We start from the raw sequence: 18845 nt of genomic DNA, 5'->3' as shown, positions 1-18845 counted from the left end.
TGGCCACTGAGCATCACTGAGGAGAAAAGGCCCCGAGCCAAGAGGACCCCAGGGGTTGTGATCATGATCAGAGGAGGTGGGGTCAGCGAGGACCCGAGGGCAGCCTGCGAGGGTGAGCAGCGGGGGATGCAGGCCACCGGCACGTGGCTTGTTCTCCTGCTTCTGAGTCCGGGATGCACATTCAGGAACGTTTTGGGGAGTCGAGCCTGTCTCTCACACGGTATGGCCGGGGGCATCTGCTGGTGTCTACTGAGGGGGGTCCTGGTTCAAACTGGAGCAGAAGCTGGGACCCCAGGGCCCTGACTCTTGCTCTGCAATTTACCAGGGTTAAACTGTGGCTGCGTGGAACCTCCCTGTGTTCTGATACCTGCTGGGCCGGGCTTTGTGAGGTCATCTCCTGGAGCCCCTTCCAGCTCTGACTTGACAAGACGCAGGATGAACAAGCTAGTGCGGGTTCCAAACCCGTATAAATTGTACCCAAGTAAATATCATTAATAAGAAGGAGGATGGAGTAGCGTTTCCTCGTTTGCTTGACAAACAGCAAGCGTTGGAGCGTCAGGCACCAGCCCTCCCCTGACCTCGCAGTGAGAACGTCAGTCCTCCCCGCCCAGCACTTCCTGCCCCTCCTCTGCTTTCCCTCTCTCTCCCTCGCCAGGATTTATCACCTTCTAACACGTGACACAATTTCCTTGTTGGTCTGCTTACTGTGCGTCTCCCCCCATCAGAATTTAAACTAAACGAAGCCAGGATTCTGGTCCGCTTTGTTTCACTGTTGGACCTCGGCCACCAGTTCGGTGCGTGGATGGTTGAACAGTGTCTGGACGGATTCGTGAGTGAGCGAGGCTCCCCTCCGGACGCCGACACCCAAGGCCAGCCCCGGCGAAGCAGTGAAGCCGGGGAGGCGTCTGTCCCCTCACCCCCGTCTCAGTGTCCGCTCTCTTCCCTCCTAGTTCTCAGGCCCTGAGCACCTCAGGCTCCCCAGGTCACCTCGGGCGCACCCGCCAGGTCTGCCGTCTCCACCCTCCCCCACTCTCTAAGCCTGTCTCCTTCAGTCCCAGGGCTTGTCTCAGAGGTTGGCTCAGCAAGGGTTAGGAGGGTGCGCATGCTGGTGGGAGCCAGGCCAGGCTGCCCTCCTCCGGGCCCGCAGTGCCTCGACTGTCCGAGATCAGGGACTTGGAGAACGCACTTTGCTATCTGCTATCTGAAATAGCAGTGTCACTTCTGACAGGACGAAAAGTGTCAGAGTTCCTTCTACTCCGCTTGGCCTAATGCCGAGCTGCGCCTGCATCACAGCCAGCAGGGCCCCGCTGCCTGGACCTCGGGACCCGTGCCTCACCCGGGGAGCCACTGGCAGCCCCTCATCCCACCTCATCTGGCTGCTGCCCCCGGGGGGTGGGGGCCCCGCCCTGCCGCTCCCTGCCGTCCTAACCTCCAGCAGGGGTCTTCAGCTCGGCGGTCCCCACAAACCGCGGCGTCAGCATGGGGACACGTTCCCTCCACCCCATCCACAAACGCCCCCTTTCCTCCTCCAGCCGAAACACATAGCGCATTCCCCAGGCCCCAGGGTCCTCTGCCCCGTCCTGAGTCTTGACCAGGGAAGGCTTCTTCTCTTTAGCCAAACTGACCAAACGCAGCCCCAGAGATAACCCTGCATCTCATTCCCACAGAAACAAGTGCCCCTTCTCTCCTCAGAGGAGACAGATAAACCTGGGGCAGGGAGGTCAGCCACCCGAGACAGGACCAAGATATATGTGCCCGCTGAAGGCGGGGAGGGGCACTGACAGATCAAGGCCCTCTCGGTGTGGTGGGAGATGCCTGAGAAAGTGGGACGGCTGACAGGGGCACCGCCCTTGGAGACCAGGGTGCAGGAGACCCAAGTTCTGCTCTCACTCTGTAACCAAATGACTGGGAGTCACTTTCCTGCTCCAGAAAAGATAGGATCTTTATTTCCAACTGTACTTGAGGGGTTGATAAGATCTCCAAAAACCTTCATGTTCTATAGTGTGTGGTCACAGTTTTATTTTTTATAAAAGAAAAAAAAGGCGTTAATTTGGAACTTTCTCAGGGTCTTCAAAGACAAGAGAAAGGAAGAACATGACATCACGAGGATGGAGACCACCAGGATGTCATCGAGGACACCCCAGGCGCCCATCACGGGATCATACCAAGGGCCTATGGAACACGGAACCTCCGGAAGCAGGAGGGGACACTCCAGGGATCCTAATGTATTCAGGGAGGGGGTTCTCAAAGTGTGGACATGGGACCCATGGCAGGGGGTGATCCCTGAGACCCTTTCAAAGGGTCCACGAGGCCAAAACTATTTTCATAATCACACGAAAACGTTACTTGGCTTTTTCCCTCTCATTCTGTACAAGTGCGCAGTGGACTTTTCCAGAGTCTGCTTGACATGTAATATTGCAGAAGATTGAACCCAGAAGCAGATTAGACTCCAGCTGTCTTCCATTAAGCCGGCCATTAAAGAAATTTGCAGAAACATAAAACAGTGGAATTCTCACTACCTAATTTTGTTTCGGAAAACAGATTTTTTAATGTTTATATCAATGTGTAGTCGCTTTACTATTGTTATTTTTTAATGAATTAATAAATGTCTCTGATTTAATTTCTAATCTGGTAAATATCAATGGCTATAACCTCCGTAAAAGATCTCGGGGTTCTCCATAATTTTGAAGCGTGCAAAGGCATCTGAAGACCTAAGAGTGAGAAGCGCTGGTCTACTGGGGGCGACACTGCCCAGGGAGCTGATCGGGTGCGCAGTCCTGGGCGCGTCTCCCAGCCCCCACGAGCCTTGCTTGCTTCGTTTATGAAATGACAGTGACAATACCTTCTAGGGAAATTTCCAGAGGGAAACAATGTATCTGGAAGCCCTGGAAATATATGGCTCCCTCTCCCAGCATGACTCTAGGGCCACAGGAAGCAGAGGAAGTGGCCCCTAGGCTGCAGAGGCCCCGGGACCACGGCAGGGGTTTGGTAGTTCCCAGGACAACCTTTCACAGGCAGTGGGTACACGACACAGGGTCTTGGCTGTGAGTCCCACTGTGGGTGCCCCGCCCCGGGGAACACCCCCTGATTCCAGGCCTGGTTGCAGCCAGGAGCCTGGGCAGCAAATCAACTGCTTCCCCAGCCCCGCATGAGCCCACCCAGTCTGGACACCCCTTGGGGTACCAGAGCCCAGCACCCGGGAACTCCCGGGGTGAACAAGGGGCATCCAGACAGCAAACACCAGCCTCTTATACACAGAGAGGCCTGTTCCTCGCTCTGGGGGCGCAGGGCCGGGGGAGAAAGGAATTCCCCGCCCACCCTTGAGCTCTCCCCCCAGAGCACAACGGGGACTTTGTAAGGTCTGGCTGCAGGGTGGCCGTGCTCAGGAGGGCACCTACCTTCACCAGCAGCCTCCCGCGGCCGTCCCAGTCTATCTGCAGGTCCTCCCCGTAGCTGAGGTGCACGGAGGCCATCACGGTGTGCTGGATGCGGAGGTCACCTGGAACCCAGCAAGGACGGGATTTAGGCTAAGATGGGGAGAGGGCAGGAGAGCGGCAGGCAGATGGATCATAGGGAAAGATGGGGTATCTCACAAAGGACTGTAGCAATGAAAGCAGTGAGTTAGGGGGCAGCTGGGGATGTCCATGAGGCTTAAGTGAGGGGGGGGTGTCTCAGAGGCAAGGTGATCAGGGTGGGTGTAGTGCAAATTGGGCTCCCCCAGGAAGGCACCTCCATATCTATCCCTGTTGTAGCCTGCCATTCCCTGTACTGCCACAAGGGAGCAGCAGAGGCTCCTGCATCCTTAGCTGAGGCAGGTGCCCTGAGCCTGGGTCCGTTTCCCATTGAACCCCTAACCCCTGAGCATTTCCTGGGCCCCTCTGCTGTTGCACATGCTTCCAGACTAAGTTACTCAGTCCTCACGGCTGACTGGTGCTCTGCGCACAGCTGAAACGGCAGTTTTCTCTGGGGAAGAGGTAGGAGGCATACCTCTTCCCCGGAGAGACACACATAGCATTAACACACACAGGCACCCTCAAGTTCACCATGTGCAAAGCCGGGATAATGGGCCATGGGCTGGCCAGTGGTCTTGAAGAAGAAGAAGAAGAGGGGAGGCGTCAGGGAGCCCCTCTGAGGGTGAAGGTTGGAAATAGGCTGTGCAAAATGGCGCATAACAACCTGGCAAAGTCACTGAACAGGTAGATTTTCCTACAGGTCACGGGGTCATCTGGCTTTGCCCCATGACATCTTGGGGTCTGACCCATCACCAGCCACCCCGCCCCCAGCCAGCTTCTTCTGCTCCTCCTCCTCCAGGAAGCCTTCCTTTCTTGCAGGAGGCAGGCCAGGACGCCCAGCCTGCCCTCCAGAGTTAGCTCTCCTGCACATTTGCGCAGAAGAGGCGGCAGCGAGCACTGCCGAGGGGCGGGGGCGCTGAGGGTGAGCTGGGCGGGGCCTTGGGGGAGGAGGGCACCCACCTTGCAGGAGGGGGATCTGGATGTCCTGACCGTCCACGGCAACGCCTCCCCCGTGCTTCAGCCTCACGACGTTGCCGTGCTGGCCGGGCAGGCGGACGGTGACCGAGCGCGTGCAGACCGCGTCGGGGTCGTCGGCACACTGCCGAGGGGGGCACACCGAGGGACATCACCAAATCCCCGCCAGCCCCGCGGCCCAGCCCCCGACCCATCCCCTCGGGGAAAGCCCTCCACCCACGCAGCCCTTCTCACACGGAACCACTCCCCGGTCCCAAAACCATCTCTGGCAAGGGCCCGGGGTTATGCCACAGAGAGGCCCAAAGCCCAGGCCTCCCACCGCCCAGCACCATCCCGCTCTGGTCCTTCATCAGGATTCTAGGCCTTGCTTGCCCTTGGTCCTTGGGCCTGCTGCTCCACAGGCGCTCAGGGTCCTCAGGGGAGCCCTGTGCGCCCTGTCTGTCTTCCCCTTTGCTCAGCTGTCCAGAGGAAGGCCGCGCACACGGAGCCATCTTGCCCCCCTCACCCCCGCGGTTGCCCTGGGGCTGCCTGGCGAGGCTCACCTGGACCGTCTCTATGATGATGGAGAAGGTGTGGTCCTGGCAGTCCCGGGCCAGCAGGTACTGGCAGATCCCACTGAAGGTGAAGTGCTTGTTGTCAAAGCTCTTGAAGTGGGATTGTCCTGTGATGAGACACGCCCCTGGGGGACAGAGAGCGCGTGTCCCAGCGGGGCCCCTGGGGCACAGGGGAGGGGAGAGCGCGCGTCCCAGCGGGGCCCCTGGGGCACAGGGGAGGGGAGAGCGGGTGTCCCAGTGGGTCCCCTGGGGACACAGGGGAGGGGAGAGCGGGTGTCCCAGCGGGTCCCCTGGGGCACAGGGGAGGGGAGAGCGGGTGTCCCAGCAGGGCACCTCCTGGGGGTGCCCCTCACCGCAGCCTATAAAGGGGCTCCACGGGAGGACTCTATTCAGGCCCCACTCCTCTGGCCCTGAGAGGTCAGGGCCGGGTGGGTCAGTTCCCGCCTCAGGGGAGTGACAGCCACAGCCCAGGAGTGGCAGAGCCAGACCAGAACCCGTGGCTCCGGCTCTGCGCTCTGGGTTCACCGTGGCCCCCAGCCCTTCCCCACGGCCGCTCCAGGTTCCGGCTCTGCTGGGGCCAAGGGCCTCGGGCCTGCAGAGGCCTTTCTCTGCGCTGCCATTGTGGGCACTCCCCGCTCCACGAGAGTCTCTGAGGGCAAGAGGGCAGAAAGGCCGCCCAGAGCAGTGATGGGGGAAGGGGGAGCCCAGCAGTGCAGGGGCCAGGACCCAATTCTCACCCCTTCGCCAGCCGAGGGGCGGCCCTCAGGCCTCCTGGGCAAATCCATGCTGTGACTTCAGCTGGGGCCAATGGGGGCCCAGGACCCCATCTGCCCATGTTCCCACCACTGCCTGAGCCAGCTGACGCGTCTGGGGATGGGTGCGAGGATGCCCTGGCATCACCCTGCCGCTCGAGCCCTCGACGTGCACCCACACGACAGCTACTCCGTCCTCCCAGGCCCCAGTGCCGGCCCGTGGTGCTGGCCCAGTGCACCTCGGACCACAGGTCGTCCGTGCTGGGGGAGGGGGGCTTTGCTAATGCCGCCAGTGACTCCCCACTGGCCCAATCCCAGCTCAGCCCACAGTGGACCCACTGAAGCCGAGGCCCGCATCTGGAACCCTCCCCAGGCTCCCTTCACCTGCTTCCTCTCCTCCTTGCCTTCTACTCTATAGAGAAAGCAAAGCAGACACACACCACAGCCATTCCATAAAGTAGGGGCCCTCCTTCCCCTCCCAGTGCCCCCCGGCCTCCAAACAGCAGAGAATCGTCCTCCACAGCACCCCTCTGCTCTGCACCCCAAGTTCCCCCCAGGAGGGTCCTACAGCCAGTCCCCCTTGGACCCATCTCCAGGGGCTGACGTCAGGGGTCCCCAAAGGCCTGAGAGGGGTCCCAGCTGTCCACCTGTCAAAGACAAGCCCCATCGGCCCCCTGCCTGCCACCGCATGCCCAGATTTGCACTGAAAGACACAGCAGGCATGGGGGGGCGGGGGGGGGCGGGGGGGAGGGGCAGGACCGGCTTTGGGTCCAGGTGTGGCCCTGCCCTTGGTATGTGCTGGAAGGCAGGGGGAGGGCGAGTAGCCCCAGGTTACAGTGAGTGTCCCTCTGCCTGGTGCCCAGAGCAACTAACCCCTTCTAAGATGGCGAGGGCCAGGAGGGCACACTCAGCCCAGAGAAATTAGGAGAAGATAGGGAGGCCCAGATCGTCCTCACCAGCATCATCTTCTGTGATAAGAAGAAATACACACGTCTTTGTCCCTGATTCCTGACACAGACCTTCTAGAGCCCTAGGAGTGTCCTGGGTGAGAGGAGCACCTTTTGTTCTAATGAAGCCCCTCTTGGCGGGTCCCTCGAGAGCTTCAGGATGGGAACTGGTTACAGAAAGACCTAAGTATGATTAGAGGGTTGGGACTTTCAGTCCCATCCCCCAAACTCCAGGGAAAGGAGAGGGGCTGGAGATTGAGTTAATAATCAACCAGGCTTAGGACTTCCCTGGCGGTCCAATGGTTGGGACTTCGGTTCGACCCTTGGTCGGGAAGCTAAGATCCCACATGCCTGGCAGCCATAAAAACAAAACATAAAACAGAAGCAACATTGTAACAAATTCAATAAAGACTTTAAAAACGGTCCTCATCAAAAATATCTTAAAAAAAAAAAATCATCATCAGTCGTGCTTATATAGTAAAACCTCCGTAAAAACGCTTATTAAACAACAGAGTTGGGAGGGCTTCCAGTTTGGTGAACATATTTACATGTAGGACACCCCAACTCCACAGGGACACATGCTCCTGTGCTCAGCACCCTTCCAGAGCTCACCCTGTGTACATCTCCATCTGGCTGGTCATTTGTCTCCTTTACAATATTTTTTGTAATAAACCAGTAATAGTAAGTAAAGTGTTTGCCTGAGTTCTGTGAGCCATTCTAACGATTATCATAGCTGCCATCAGAAGCAGGAGCACGTGGACGGAGCCCTTCACCTGCGGGGTCTGTGCTAATTCTGGGTAGTCAGGGTCAGAACTGAACTGAATTGTAGGACACCCGGGTGGTGTCCAGAAAGTCAGAGGATTGGTTGTCGTCGGGGGGAAACACACACACATGTGGTGTCAGAAGTGTGAGAAGAAGCAGATCGTGCCTCCCCATTGCATTGCCCCACAAGAAGGGCACGAGTGACGGGTCACTGTTTGTGGAAGTCTGAGCAGAACAGGCAATGGGTTAGGGGCCAGGGTCATCCCGACTGATTGTAGCCCCGGTGGAATTCCAAATCCACGGGTGTCACAAGAAAGTCTTTTTAAAATGGCTATTTTTCGGAAGCCACCATCATTCTACAAACAGGATGACACGGCCCTTTGTATCACATGTCTTGACCCCATTGCAGTGCGATGGGTGGGAATTCCTCCCCCAACCTCTCTTTGTTTTCTCAACAGCACTCTTATCTGAGTAAGAAATTGAACTTGCATTATCTCTGACAATGCTCAGGAAAAGAGGGGTCAACGAAAAAATATGCAAACATTCAAACATTCGAAAGCAAAACTTTTGGGTCAGAATCTAATCCTCTGATCTGATTTCCTGCTCTGACCTCCCCCCATTGGCGTTCTGGAGTTTCTCGGGAATCAGAAATCTAAATACTGTATTATATTTAGCTTACCTCCTTGGTACAATTGAGGGATGAGGCTGACCACACGGGAAACCCAGGAAGACAGCTGAGTGAGGTGCTAGGGAGCCGTGGGCCCGGAGGCTGGAACAGGAGCCAGAAGAATGGGCCACACGTTGACACTCGCCCAAGCTCTGCCCAGAGGTCCCCAAGATGCCCAAGTTCTGCCAAGAGGATGCCCAAGACATTCCCAGCCAGCTGGTCAGCAAAAGGCAGCCTGACAAGCCGCTGGCCACCACTGGACGCAGCAGGTGGGCAATAAAAGTTCGGTGAATGCATGCAAGGCAGGTGATTCTTAAAAGAGCAAATAGCATAAAACCAAGAACAGCCAGGAGTTAAAGCGAGTCCACTACATGAATAAGAATCCTCCCTCACGGAAAAAAGAAGAGAAAAAAAGTCTCTCATTTATGGAAACATGTTACCTCTTCTAAATAAGCCCCTTTGTTCGCAGGAAAGGAGTCTCCATGGGGCTGTTCTGCTCAGCTCACTGGCTTCTACCCTTTTCCATGCGGCTACAGAAAGGCCAGCCCACAGGCCTTCTGCAAAGCAACTCAGGCTTCCTCCCAGCATAAATGTTCACCAAAGCCTGCCTCTGAATCACACTAACATAATCTCAACCAAACATGCAAGACGCATTTCTAAGTGCTCTATGGGCACGACCTCATTTACTGCTCTGGTGAGGCTGGCATTATTATTCCCAGTTTACAGAAGAGAAAACTGAGGCACAGAGAAAATCTCGCCCAAGGCCCCAGAGTGGCCCAAGAGGAATTTGAACGTGGGCGTTCCGTCAGACTCCAGAGTTCATAGTACTTGACACCGGCCAGTACTGCCCTATGGGGTGGCTGCCGTTTCCAATAAGCTTCATTTCATGGGGATACTGGGCACACGTGGCAAGTGCCGAGGAGCACAGGTACATCCAGGTCTGGACGTGGAGAAAGCAGAGGAAAAGGCGACGCGTGGCCTGGCCTGAAGGAGGTCTGGTGAGACTCCAGGAACCCCAACGTGGGCCTCCATGCCACCAAGCCCAGGGAAGGCTCAGGCTCTGTCTTGCCTCGTGCCCCACCTGTCCCAGCCGCACCCTGCTTTGCACCACCCCTCCCCATCCCGGGCTCCTTCGTGTCTCCATGCTTCTCTGACCCTGCTTAATGAAACAGCTGTGGCTGTGACGATGAAAACACCTAATGTTTACCGAGTACTTGCTGTGTGTCAAGTAACCACAGCTCTCGTGGGATGAAGCTGCTGTTATCATCCTATCTGACAGATGAGGAAACTGAGGCTGCAAGTGGTTAAGCAGCTTGCCAAAAGTCACCCAGCTGGTAAGCGGTGGAACTGGAACTCCTACCAGGCTGAGTCCACAGCTCACGCTCCCAGGCCCAGGACCACGCTACCTTTCCACGTTCATAGGACTTGGGCCTCAAATAAACTTCCCAGCTCCAGCAGAGTATCTTCCACACTCTTCCGCCAGGAGTTTGAAATTCTGTCACCACAGCTTTATTTGTTTGAGGAATAGTCCCTATTAACAGGCATGCTCCTTCCTCATTGATCCCAACCAAACATTTATGATTCAGTGGAAACTAAATTAGCAGAGCCCCAGGCACCTGGGGCTGCCCTAATCCTAACCAGAACAGAGGTATGCCAGGAGCAGTGAAGGCCTAAGGAGCCTGTAACAGACGCTCCAGCCCCTCTCCATGCAGACCGACGCTCTCAGTGATTGTTTTCTCCTTCCCGCTCCCACACATGAGGTTCTCTGTGCTAGGTAGACTTTTCCCCCCGCTCCATGGTCCCCACCTCCTGTATTCACATCTTGTGTGATGCCCTCACCCTGAATGCAGGCTGGAAGTGTGGTCTTGTTTCTAGCAAATATAATACAGCAGAAGTGAAAGATGTCACTTTGGAGAGCAGGTTTTTAAAAGACTGTGGCTTCTGTCTTGGCTGTTCTGCCTCATTCTCTCTGAGGTCACTCACCCTAGAGGAAGCCAGCTGTCACGTCATGAGGCAGCCCCAAGGGGAGATCCACAAGGTGAGGGACCAAGGCCTGGCCACCACCACATGAGTGAGCTTCCGAGTGATTCCCTTCACTACAGAGGAACCTTCAGATGAGACCACAGCCCCAGTCAACAACTTGACTGCAATTTCATGAGAAATCTTGAACCAGAGGTACCCAGCTAAGCCACACGCAGATTCCAGACGTACAGAAACTCTGAGATAATAAATGTTTGTTGTTTGCTAAGTTTGGGGGCCCTTTGTTATACAGTAATAGACAACTAGTACACTCTCATCTTACTCCAGGGAATCAAAACCCAGATCTCTATTTCTAAGAATCACAATGTCAGCTCCTCCAGGGACTGCAGAGAAGCCCCAGCCTGCTCTTTGCTTTACTAGCAGAGCCAGACATATCCCCTTCCAGAACCTTCCCATCAGAAGCTCTGCCAGCAATCTTCACCCTGGGAGATAAGACAGCCCCCCTGCCAGCTGACTCTCGGCAGGTGTAGAAATATGCTGTGTGCTACAGGTAGAAATGGACAGGGAGGCAAGGACCAACTAAGCTCCAGATCTAGAAGAAGAGGGTCAGGGCTTTGAACGTGCAGAGCAAGAGGTTATTGGTTGTGTTGGCACAATATCAAACCACTCAGTAGACCTCAGAGTTGGAACTAGCTCTCTTCCCATCAAGGCATCAAGAAAATTTCATGCATCCTCAGCAAAGTTACCACCCAAATTTTGAATTGAAGACTAGGGGATTACATTGTCTACTCCAGACTAAGTATTCCATCATGTACACAGTGGGTTTTTAAATAATTGTTGGATGGATACATGATGGATGGATGGATGGATGGATGGATGGATGGATGGGTAGGTGGATGGATGGACGGATGGGTGGATGGATGGATGGGTAGGTGGATGGATGGACGGATGGGTAGGTGGATGGATGGACGGATGGGTGGATGGATGGATGGGTAGATGGATGGATGACTGGATGGCTGGATTGATTGTTAGGTGGTTGGGTGGATGATTAAATGGTAGATGGATGGATGGATGGATGGATGGTTAGATGGTCGGACAGGTGATTGGATAGATGGATGGATGAATGGTTGGATGGATGGATGGAAGGAAGACCCTCCCTATAGGAAGTTGTTATTAAGAATTCCTAATCTAGTAGTCAATCTGACAAAACACAGTAAGCTAAATTCCTAATTCCACCCACTGTACCTCATAGATCTTACACAATAAATGCTTATTATCTAGATATTAAAATTTTTTTCACAGGTCCATTATATCGACCTCATGGCTTTCAAATGACTCCTTAGGTCTTTCACAGGGTATGATTATGTTAAATTGGAGCACTGATACCACTTACAAGAGCATCTTTTGTTCTTTGTGCTTCCTTCAAGAACTGCACAGAAGATAAATGGCTGGTTGGCCATCCCTGGGCCAGACTAATTGACTAAGTTCTGGGGTCCACTTTCCATCTAGTTTCCATCTAGTTCCAGAATTTTCCCAGTATAGTGGGCACTGGATAAGTCCTAAGTGACTCTAAAGCCACAGACCCCAAATATGATCCCAGGTATGTAAGCTCAACCTCCTGCCAGCCCACCAAAGCCAATGTGGTCTCTTGGGGCCAACAGGAGGGGAGCCTATCATTTGGCTATTTGCCTTGCAGTCTTTTATTGCAATCTACAAACATGGGGATCCCAAAGTAGTATCCAGCCTTTGAATGAGGCTGAGATGGTCTTTAACGAAGCATGGGGCCTCTCCAGGGTTCATGAACGATGGCAATGATCCTCCTGCAAAGGGATGGATCGAGCCCTAGGAAGGAGAGTAAAGGGAAAGGCAAAATAGAAGTCAGGTGGTTGTGAGTTTGAATCTTGTCTCTGTCTCATAGCAGCTGTGTGACTTTGGGTGAGTTACTTAACCTCTCTGGATCTGTTTCCTCCTTTGTAAAATGAGAATAAACTGCACCTTCTTCATAGGTTGTGGTGATAATGTAATACATGTAAAGTACTGAACACCATGCCTAACACATAGCAAACATCACACGACTGACCAAAAGGGGAGAAGCGTCAGGAGAAGAGCCAGGGTCATCGGGAAGGTGAGGCAGAGGGAGCTCTGAATGGGTAAAATTTGCAGTAGATAGAATAGAGTTGGGGCTAAACAGAGGAGAAAGTAAAGGGCAGAAATTATAAGGAAACTTTTCCTAAGTAGATTTTCCAGGGCAGGGACAGGGTAGGAGGGATCATTGAGTGACCTGGTTTTCCTAGCTCTGGGATCCTCCCAAGATCTTTGGATAAGGCATTCCAGAAAATTCCAGAAATTTCTCACTTCTAGCTTAAAGAATTACCAGGCCCTTCTTCCTCTTAATTTTCCAAGGAATTTGCTTCATCTTTGTTTAGTCACCTGTGACCTTGCAGTTTTCACAGCACGTTCAACCGTAATCCTTTGGGCAAACAGGTGAAGGGAAAAGGACAATGAAAGGGTTCCCAGGTGCAGTCTCCCCTTTCGGTTGCTGGGGGACCTCCCTCTCCTGCTTCCGGGAGGAGAGGGTTAGCACAGCTGGTTCTGCACTGGAGCTGTGGTCGGGGGTTGCATCCAACCTGTGCAGAGACCACCTTTCCCTGCCTGGCCAGGTGGTCCTCCCAAGTCTAGGAAGGGAGGCTGTACCTCTCCACTGGGAGGAGGGCAGAGGGGAGGGGAAGCTCACCTACCTGGACACTCCTCGTTGCTGCAGACCCACTGGCTGTTTCGGCAAATGCTGTTGGGAAGAGAAGCACGGGTTACAGGTGGGTCTGCAAACGCAGGATCCCTGAATGGATTTAGAGAGTGCACTGCCCATCCCACAGCCCCAGGGGAGAGGTCTGAGATGAGAAAGGCGCTCGCGCCTGAGGGGGCTTCATGAGGCTGAAGGTATACAGGAAGGGGCTTTGGCCACAGAGGAATCATGGAGACAATGCCAAGGGGAAGAAACCCCAACAGACAGATAGAAGAAGAGGGAAACCTAGGGGGTCTACCCAGGCACTAAGTCAAATTCCACACACACACATGCGCGCGCGCACGCACATATGCGTACACACACACACACATATGCGTACACACACACAGCTGGTAGAAGATCCGGAGGAAGGGCGGGCTGCTGACAGGGGTAACACCCTGGCCCATGCTGGGCAGCCCTTGAGACTCCTGCAAGACTGCCCAGTAGGGAAAGGTAGCCAGCGAAGAGGTCTGGAGGCGTTCTCCTCTCCCCGTTTGCAGGGGACAGACAGACCCAGCCCAGGGAACACCAGAGGGGCTTCTGGAGGAAATGGCTCAAGCAAAGCAGAGGCAACAGGGAGAGAGAGTCACTTATTAAAGCATGGCTGGGGGGAAAGCTAGAGATGTTGTCTGCACGCGAAGGGGCCTTCACCACCACCCCCAGCTCCCCTCATCCAGGCCAATCTGTATATAATCCTTGCTCCCCATCATCAGCCTCCACACCCTTCCCCAAACCACCCCCAGCCCAGGCCAGGTCTTGTTCTACCTGCCGGTGCCCTCACTGCCCCTGCCGGCCCAGCTGCCCCTCCCACAGACCCGGGCAGCTCTCGCAGACCACACTGCTCGGCCCCAATTACCAGGTGTTGCAGTCTCTCGAGAGAGAGGCGCCCGGAGGGTACCGCTTCCCGGAATGTACGCAGGAACACTCGGCACTTTTCACACAGCGGCCTTCGTCAAGGAGCTGTCCCTCTGGGTCAAGGGGAACAAGGCAAAAAGACTCGACCTTGGCATCATCATTACTCATCTCACAACCACAGAAGCCCCCGGGGCGATCATCAACTCTGGGCTTCCTGCAGGAAGCTCAAAGGACTCCTTCTGCGATGCTTATCTTTCACTCACGGTTTGCAATGAGAGCGAGGAGGGCTATTTATCTCCACTCTAGTGACGAAGAAATGGGGGAAACAGGTTTGTTCAAAGGCCTTCCAGTAGGGAAGCCGTGAGTCTAGCCTGAAGGCTTCTTCCAGGAAGCTCAAAGAACTTGTGCTATGTTTATCTTTCACAGCAATGCAGTGGGAGAGAGGGGGAAGATTATTTATCTCCATCCTATCAGATGAAGAAACGGAGGCAAGGGTTTTGTTCAAGTTCCTCCGGTAGAGAAGTCGTGAGTCAAAACACACAAGACTCACTCTCAGTACTTAACCAGAACTTTTCACCAAAGCTCACAAGGTCTCTCCTGAGAAAGACTTCCCGATGCAAAGTTCTTTTTCAGCTGAGCTCACACGACAAACCTAGGAAACAGTTGAGACTATCTTTCTCCCAGACAATTCCCTGACGCTTAACTGAGAAAACATTGCAGCTCAGATAGGGCCACGTGCTCCCCAAACAAAGTCACTCTTGGAGCCCAGACCATCCTTCTATTCCCCAGACACACGTGCTTTCATGGATACAGTGCAACAGGAAAACGTAAATTAGAAATAAATACCAGCTCGATCCTCATCACTCCATACAAGGACTTTTAAAAAATAAATCAAAGGCCTCTGATGTCGGCAATGGGGAACAAGCACAGGTGGCCTTCATCCGGCTTCCCCAAGCCAAGGGCACCGGCGAGGTCTCAGATCTGTAAGTGAAGTGGGAAGTCATTACCAGGACAGCTGCAGCCATCCACGCACTGCTGCTGACACACTTCACTGACGTGCAGGCTCCGGCAGTCTCTGGGGCAGGGGGACACGCATGCCTTGTACTCCATGCCCGCGGGGCAGTCCGGTCCTGAAATGGAAAACTCAGGAGTCTGCCGGGAGCTGTTCCGTTCCAGGGCAGCATCTCACAAGCCACGTGGTGCTCAGAGTCCCGGTGCCCCCTTTGTCTGCCCCCCTCTGTCTTCAGGGACCATCTCCACCTCAGTGGCACCCCAGGGGCCAACGTCGCTGGCTGACAATGCAAGGCCCCCAAGGCCAAGCAAGGGGTAAATGGTGTCCTCCATCCCATCCCTCCTCTGAGGGTTCCTCTTCCTCAAGAAATAGGGCCCAGTCAGATGCCCCACCCAGCACTGGGCACGCAGCCTCACGGCCACGCCCCGCACAAGGCATGTTCATTTCTATCTATGTCCACTGAGGCAGGACAGCCCTGGCAGCCGCATCACCTGAGCCTCCGTCCTCCCGCTGGACCCAGCCCCTCATGGACAAGGACAGCCCTCCTTTCTCTCTTCTCTTCACCTGCTGCTGACTGACGCTCAGGCTGAAGGACCAGAAGGGCCAGAGCATCCCAGCATCCCAAACCACTTGTCCTCCAAGATACCTCAGGCATCTCCCCATCCTTTCTTCAAAGACCTAAAACAACAGCCACTCCCCCTTCCAGAGGAGAACGCTGCTGCCAATAACCACCCTTCTCACACCCCACAGCAAAGATGGGCAGCTCTGATTTATAAGCTGAAAAACACACATGTGTGCAGTGTAAGCATTTGGGCTGCTCCCCTCCACAGTCTGTGCCCCCTGTGATCTGCGGGAAGTCGCGGCGGGCACAGGAGGCTGCCCGCAAGGTGACTGGAGAAGCTCGTACTTAATCAGGATAATTTGGGGGTGGCGACAATGACAATGACTGGGGACCCACGAGATTAGAGGGAGAGGGGGAGGGATGGTGACACCCGCCGGAAGAGAGAAGGGATTAAATGAAAGGGAGGAACTTGACAAAAGCCTGCCAGGATCCCAAGATCACCCCGGGGACACTTCGGCCACCGCCCTGCTCCCAGTCGGTTCAGACTTTAACTGCTGCGATTCCCCTCGGAGCCAGGAACGGTGTTTGAGTCCAGGGGATGGATTTGCTCACGGGCAAGCGAGGAAGACGGGGAGTGAGAACAGAGGCAGGAGAAGTGACGCGGGGGCTTTTAGGGGGGCCTTTCAAGCCGTTAGGGAGGGGACTTGCTCTGTGACCAGGGGACAGAGCAGGATCCAGGCGGGAACTGGTTCCCGGGATGTGGGTCTTGGCAGGCACTGGCTGGTTGGGGTGTGACAGCCGACGGACACCGCTCACCCCCGCCGGTGGGGGTCCCGTGCTGACTCACGGCAGGAGCTGTGGTCCGTCCAGCCGTACAGCAGCATCCCCTGCTGGGCGCAGGCCCGGGCGTACTCCAGGAGCACAGGGCAGGCGCACAGCAGCCCCCGGTCACAGGTGCACAGCATCCTCTCACACAGGGCCACGAAAGGCTCGGGGTCCACCAGGGGGTGGCAGCGGGCGAACACCGAGGCGCTCTTCAGGAGCTGGCACTGCTCCCACAGGCCCTGCAGGAGGGAGAAGCCACCTCAGCGAGGGCGCCCCCCACGCAGCCTGGCATCCCCTGACCTTGGTGCTTGGAGACCCACCCTGCCCGGAAACCCAAGCATGCTCGCTCACACCTAGTAGGTGCTTGTCAACATCTGTCAAACGAAACAGTCCAGTCAGTGGAACACCGTCGGACCCCTGCTTGATGGGGCAGCCCGAGACCAGGGCGACCTCCTAGACTGAACCCTGCAAATGCAGAGGCCAGGGCCCTGACCTCCACTGGAAGGCAGTGTCCTCCGAAGGGAAAGAGCAGAGGGACGCCCATGAAAGGAGCTGAACTTGAAGTTCTCATGGAGGCCACACGGCTCAGAGGCCAGGAAGGCCGGTCAGCATCCGCTCCGCACGCGCCGGCCCCCTCCCCTCCCTGGCCTTGGTTCCTCCGCCAGAGATGAGGGGGTGCCACAAGGAGTTTATAAAGTACAGCTTCCCGGGCCTCATCCAGAGATTTAAACTCGGTGTGTCAGGGATGGAGCTGAGCAAACCTTCCCCAGAGGATCCCTGGGACAAGACTGGACCAGCTCCCACCAGCAACAACACGCCAGGACTCTAGGACGTGTACCAGGGCGCTGCCAGGCAAGGACTCTTCCTGGGTTTTATCACTTGGTTGCCAACCTCGACCCCACGACACAGGCAGGTTTGCAACGGTTCTCACTGACGACTCCTGGACACACGTTAGCACAAAACCCTCCCCATACACCATATCTGTGAGCATCTCTGCATTCTGTGTTTTGGTCACTCCTTTATTTATTTATTTATTTGGGGCTGCGTTAGGTCTTCGTAACTATGCACAGGCTCTTGCTAGTTGCGGCGAGTGGGGGCTACTCTTCGTTGCGGTGCGTGGGTTTCTCATTGCGGTGGCTTCTCTTGTTGCAGAGCATGGGCTCTAGGTGCGTGGGCTTCAGTAGTTGCGGCACGCAGGCTCAGTAGTTGTGGCACGTGGGCTCAGTAGTTGTAGCACGTGGGCTTCAGTAGTTGTGGCATGCGGGCTCAGTAGTTGTGGCTCGTGGGCTCAGTAGTTGTGGCTCGAGGGCTCTAGAGCACAGGCTCAGTAGTTGTGGCACACGGGCTTAGTTGCTCCACGGCATGCGGGATCTTCCCGGACCAGGGCTCGAACCCATGTCCCCTGCATTGGCAGGCGGATTCTCAACCACTGCACCACCGGGGAAGCCCTGTGCTTTTAGTAATTTAAATGCACATCTTTTCCATGATGTAATATCTCTGAAATTGGGTGCATCTTACAATCGACATCACACTTTGTCTTAGATTTAACACAACACAGTATTGTTGCTCTTAGTGATCCCCGCTGGGTGCATAATTCCTTTCATGCATAGACATGCTCTCCAAATGAATGGAAGCCAGCTGTTTGTGAAAGGACTTCAGCTAAAATGAAAGGAGTACGAGAGCATCTGAAGGAAGGGCTGAGCCCTGGAGGGTAAATCCGAGCAAATCGGCTTTCGTAACGGGGACAGGAAAAGAAGGAAAGAAGTGACCGGTTTTGAGAAGAGGGGAATCCAATCTGCTCAAACTGTACAAGGGATGGTCAGAGCAAAGCTGTGTAAATCAAGAGCCAGGAGGAGCCAGGCCCGCGGCCTCTGGAGGAATAGAAATCTGACCCAGTGCTCAACACTCAACACCCAGAAGACCCACCTGGGGAAGCACCAGGGCCATGCTGCGGTCCTAGGGAAACCTGTGTCTTATCCCTGCCCAGCCTATACAGTCTGCCATCAGAACCAGGCCCCTGATCGCTGCAGGCCCTGGGGTGGACCCGGGGAGCTCCAGGGCCAGTTGGCCCAAGCAGCTGGGCATAGCTGCTTCCCTATGCACCTCAGAAAAGCAGCAGCTGCGTGGGCTGCTGAATCGCAAAGCCGTTGCAGCGGGCAGGTTTGTGGGCAGGACAACTGGCAGCTCTGCACGTCGGGAGCCGTGGCTGAGAGCAGCTCTCCCTCCCTCCACGGCCCCACCCTTCTGAGCTACCTCCCTGCGTGGCCGAGAAAAAGCAGAGGCTAAAGCCCAGCTCTGCCACTGCCTAATGGTGGGGAGGGAGGCAAGCCTCGTCCCTCATTGGAGAAAGGCGTCCTGGAGTGAGACGGGAATACCAACTGCAGACACTGTCTCACAGGTGGGCACGTGGAGCCTGGCGCCGAGCAAGCAGCCGATGAACAAAGTCGGCTGCCGTGGGTCCCGTGTCACAGAGGCCTCGGGTGACGACAAGCATCCTTCCATGGGCCGCCTGAGCGCTTCACACGGGGGAACTGAGGTTTCTGAATACAATGCCAGGGAGGGTCCTGCCCAGGACCTGCTGGGACTTCACAGCCCCAGGCCCAGCTTCTGCCTCTTCCGTGTGCTGGCTGTGTGACCCTGGCTGTTTACTCAACCCCGCC

General features: G+C 55.4%; 1 protein-coding gene across 2 annotated transcripts in view; it reads right to left on the bottom strand.

Annotated features, from left to right (window-relative positions):
• Positions 1-18845, bottom strand: part of VWF (von Willebrand factor) — a 136507-nt gene that overhangs the window by 82565 nt on the left and 35097 nt on the right. For both annotated transcript variants that reach the window (XM_060167141.1, XM_060167140.1), the window contains exons 7-13: positions 16208-16424; positions 14794-14916; positions 13788-13899; positions 12888-12934; positions 5030-5166; positions 4473-4611; positions 3399-3499 (exon numbers count right to left, since the gene is read on the bottom strand). In XM_060167141.1, the coding sequence (XP_060023124.1) occupies positions 3399-3499; positions 4473-4611; positions 5030-5166; positions 12888-12934; positions 13788-13899; positions 14794-14916; positions 16208-16424 (876 nt within the window). The remainder of the gene's footprint in view (positions 1-3398; positions 3500-4472; positions 4612-5029; positions 5167-12887; positions 12935-13787; positions 13900-14793; positions 14917-16207; positions 16425-18845) is intronic.

The sequence above is a fragment of the Lagenorhynchus albirostris genome, chromosome 11, assembly GCF_949774975.1.
Source record: "Lagenorhynchus albirostris chromosome 11, mLagAlb1.1, whole genome shotgun sequence".
In the NCBI taxonomy this organism is placed as follows: Eukaryota; Metazoa; Chordata; class Mammalia; order Artiodactyla; family Delphinidae; genus Lagenorhynchus; species Lagenorhynchus albirostris.
Note: the sequence above shows the minus strand (reverse complement) of the source record. Positions and strands in the feature narration are given on the sequence as shown.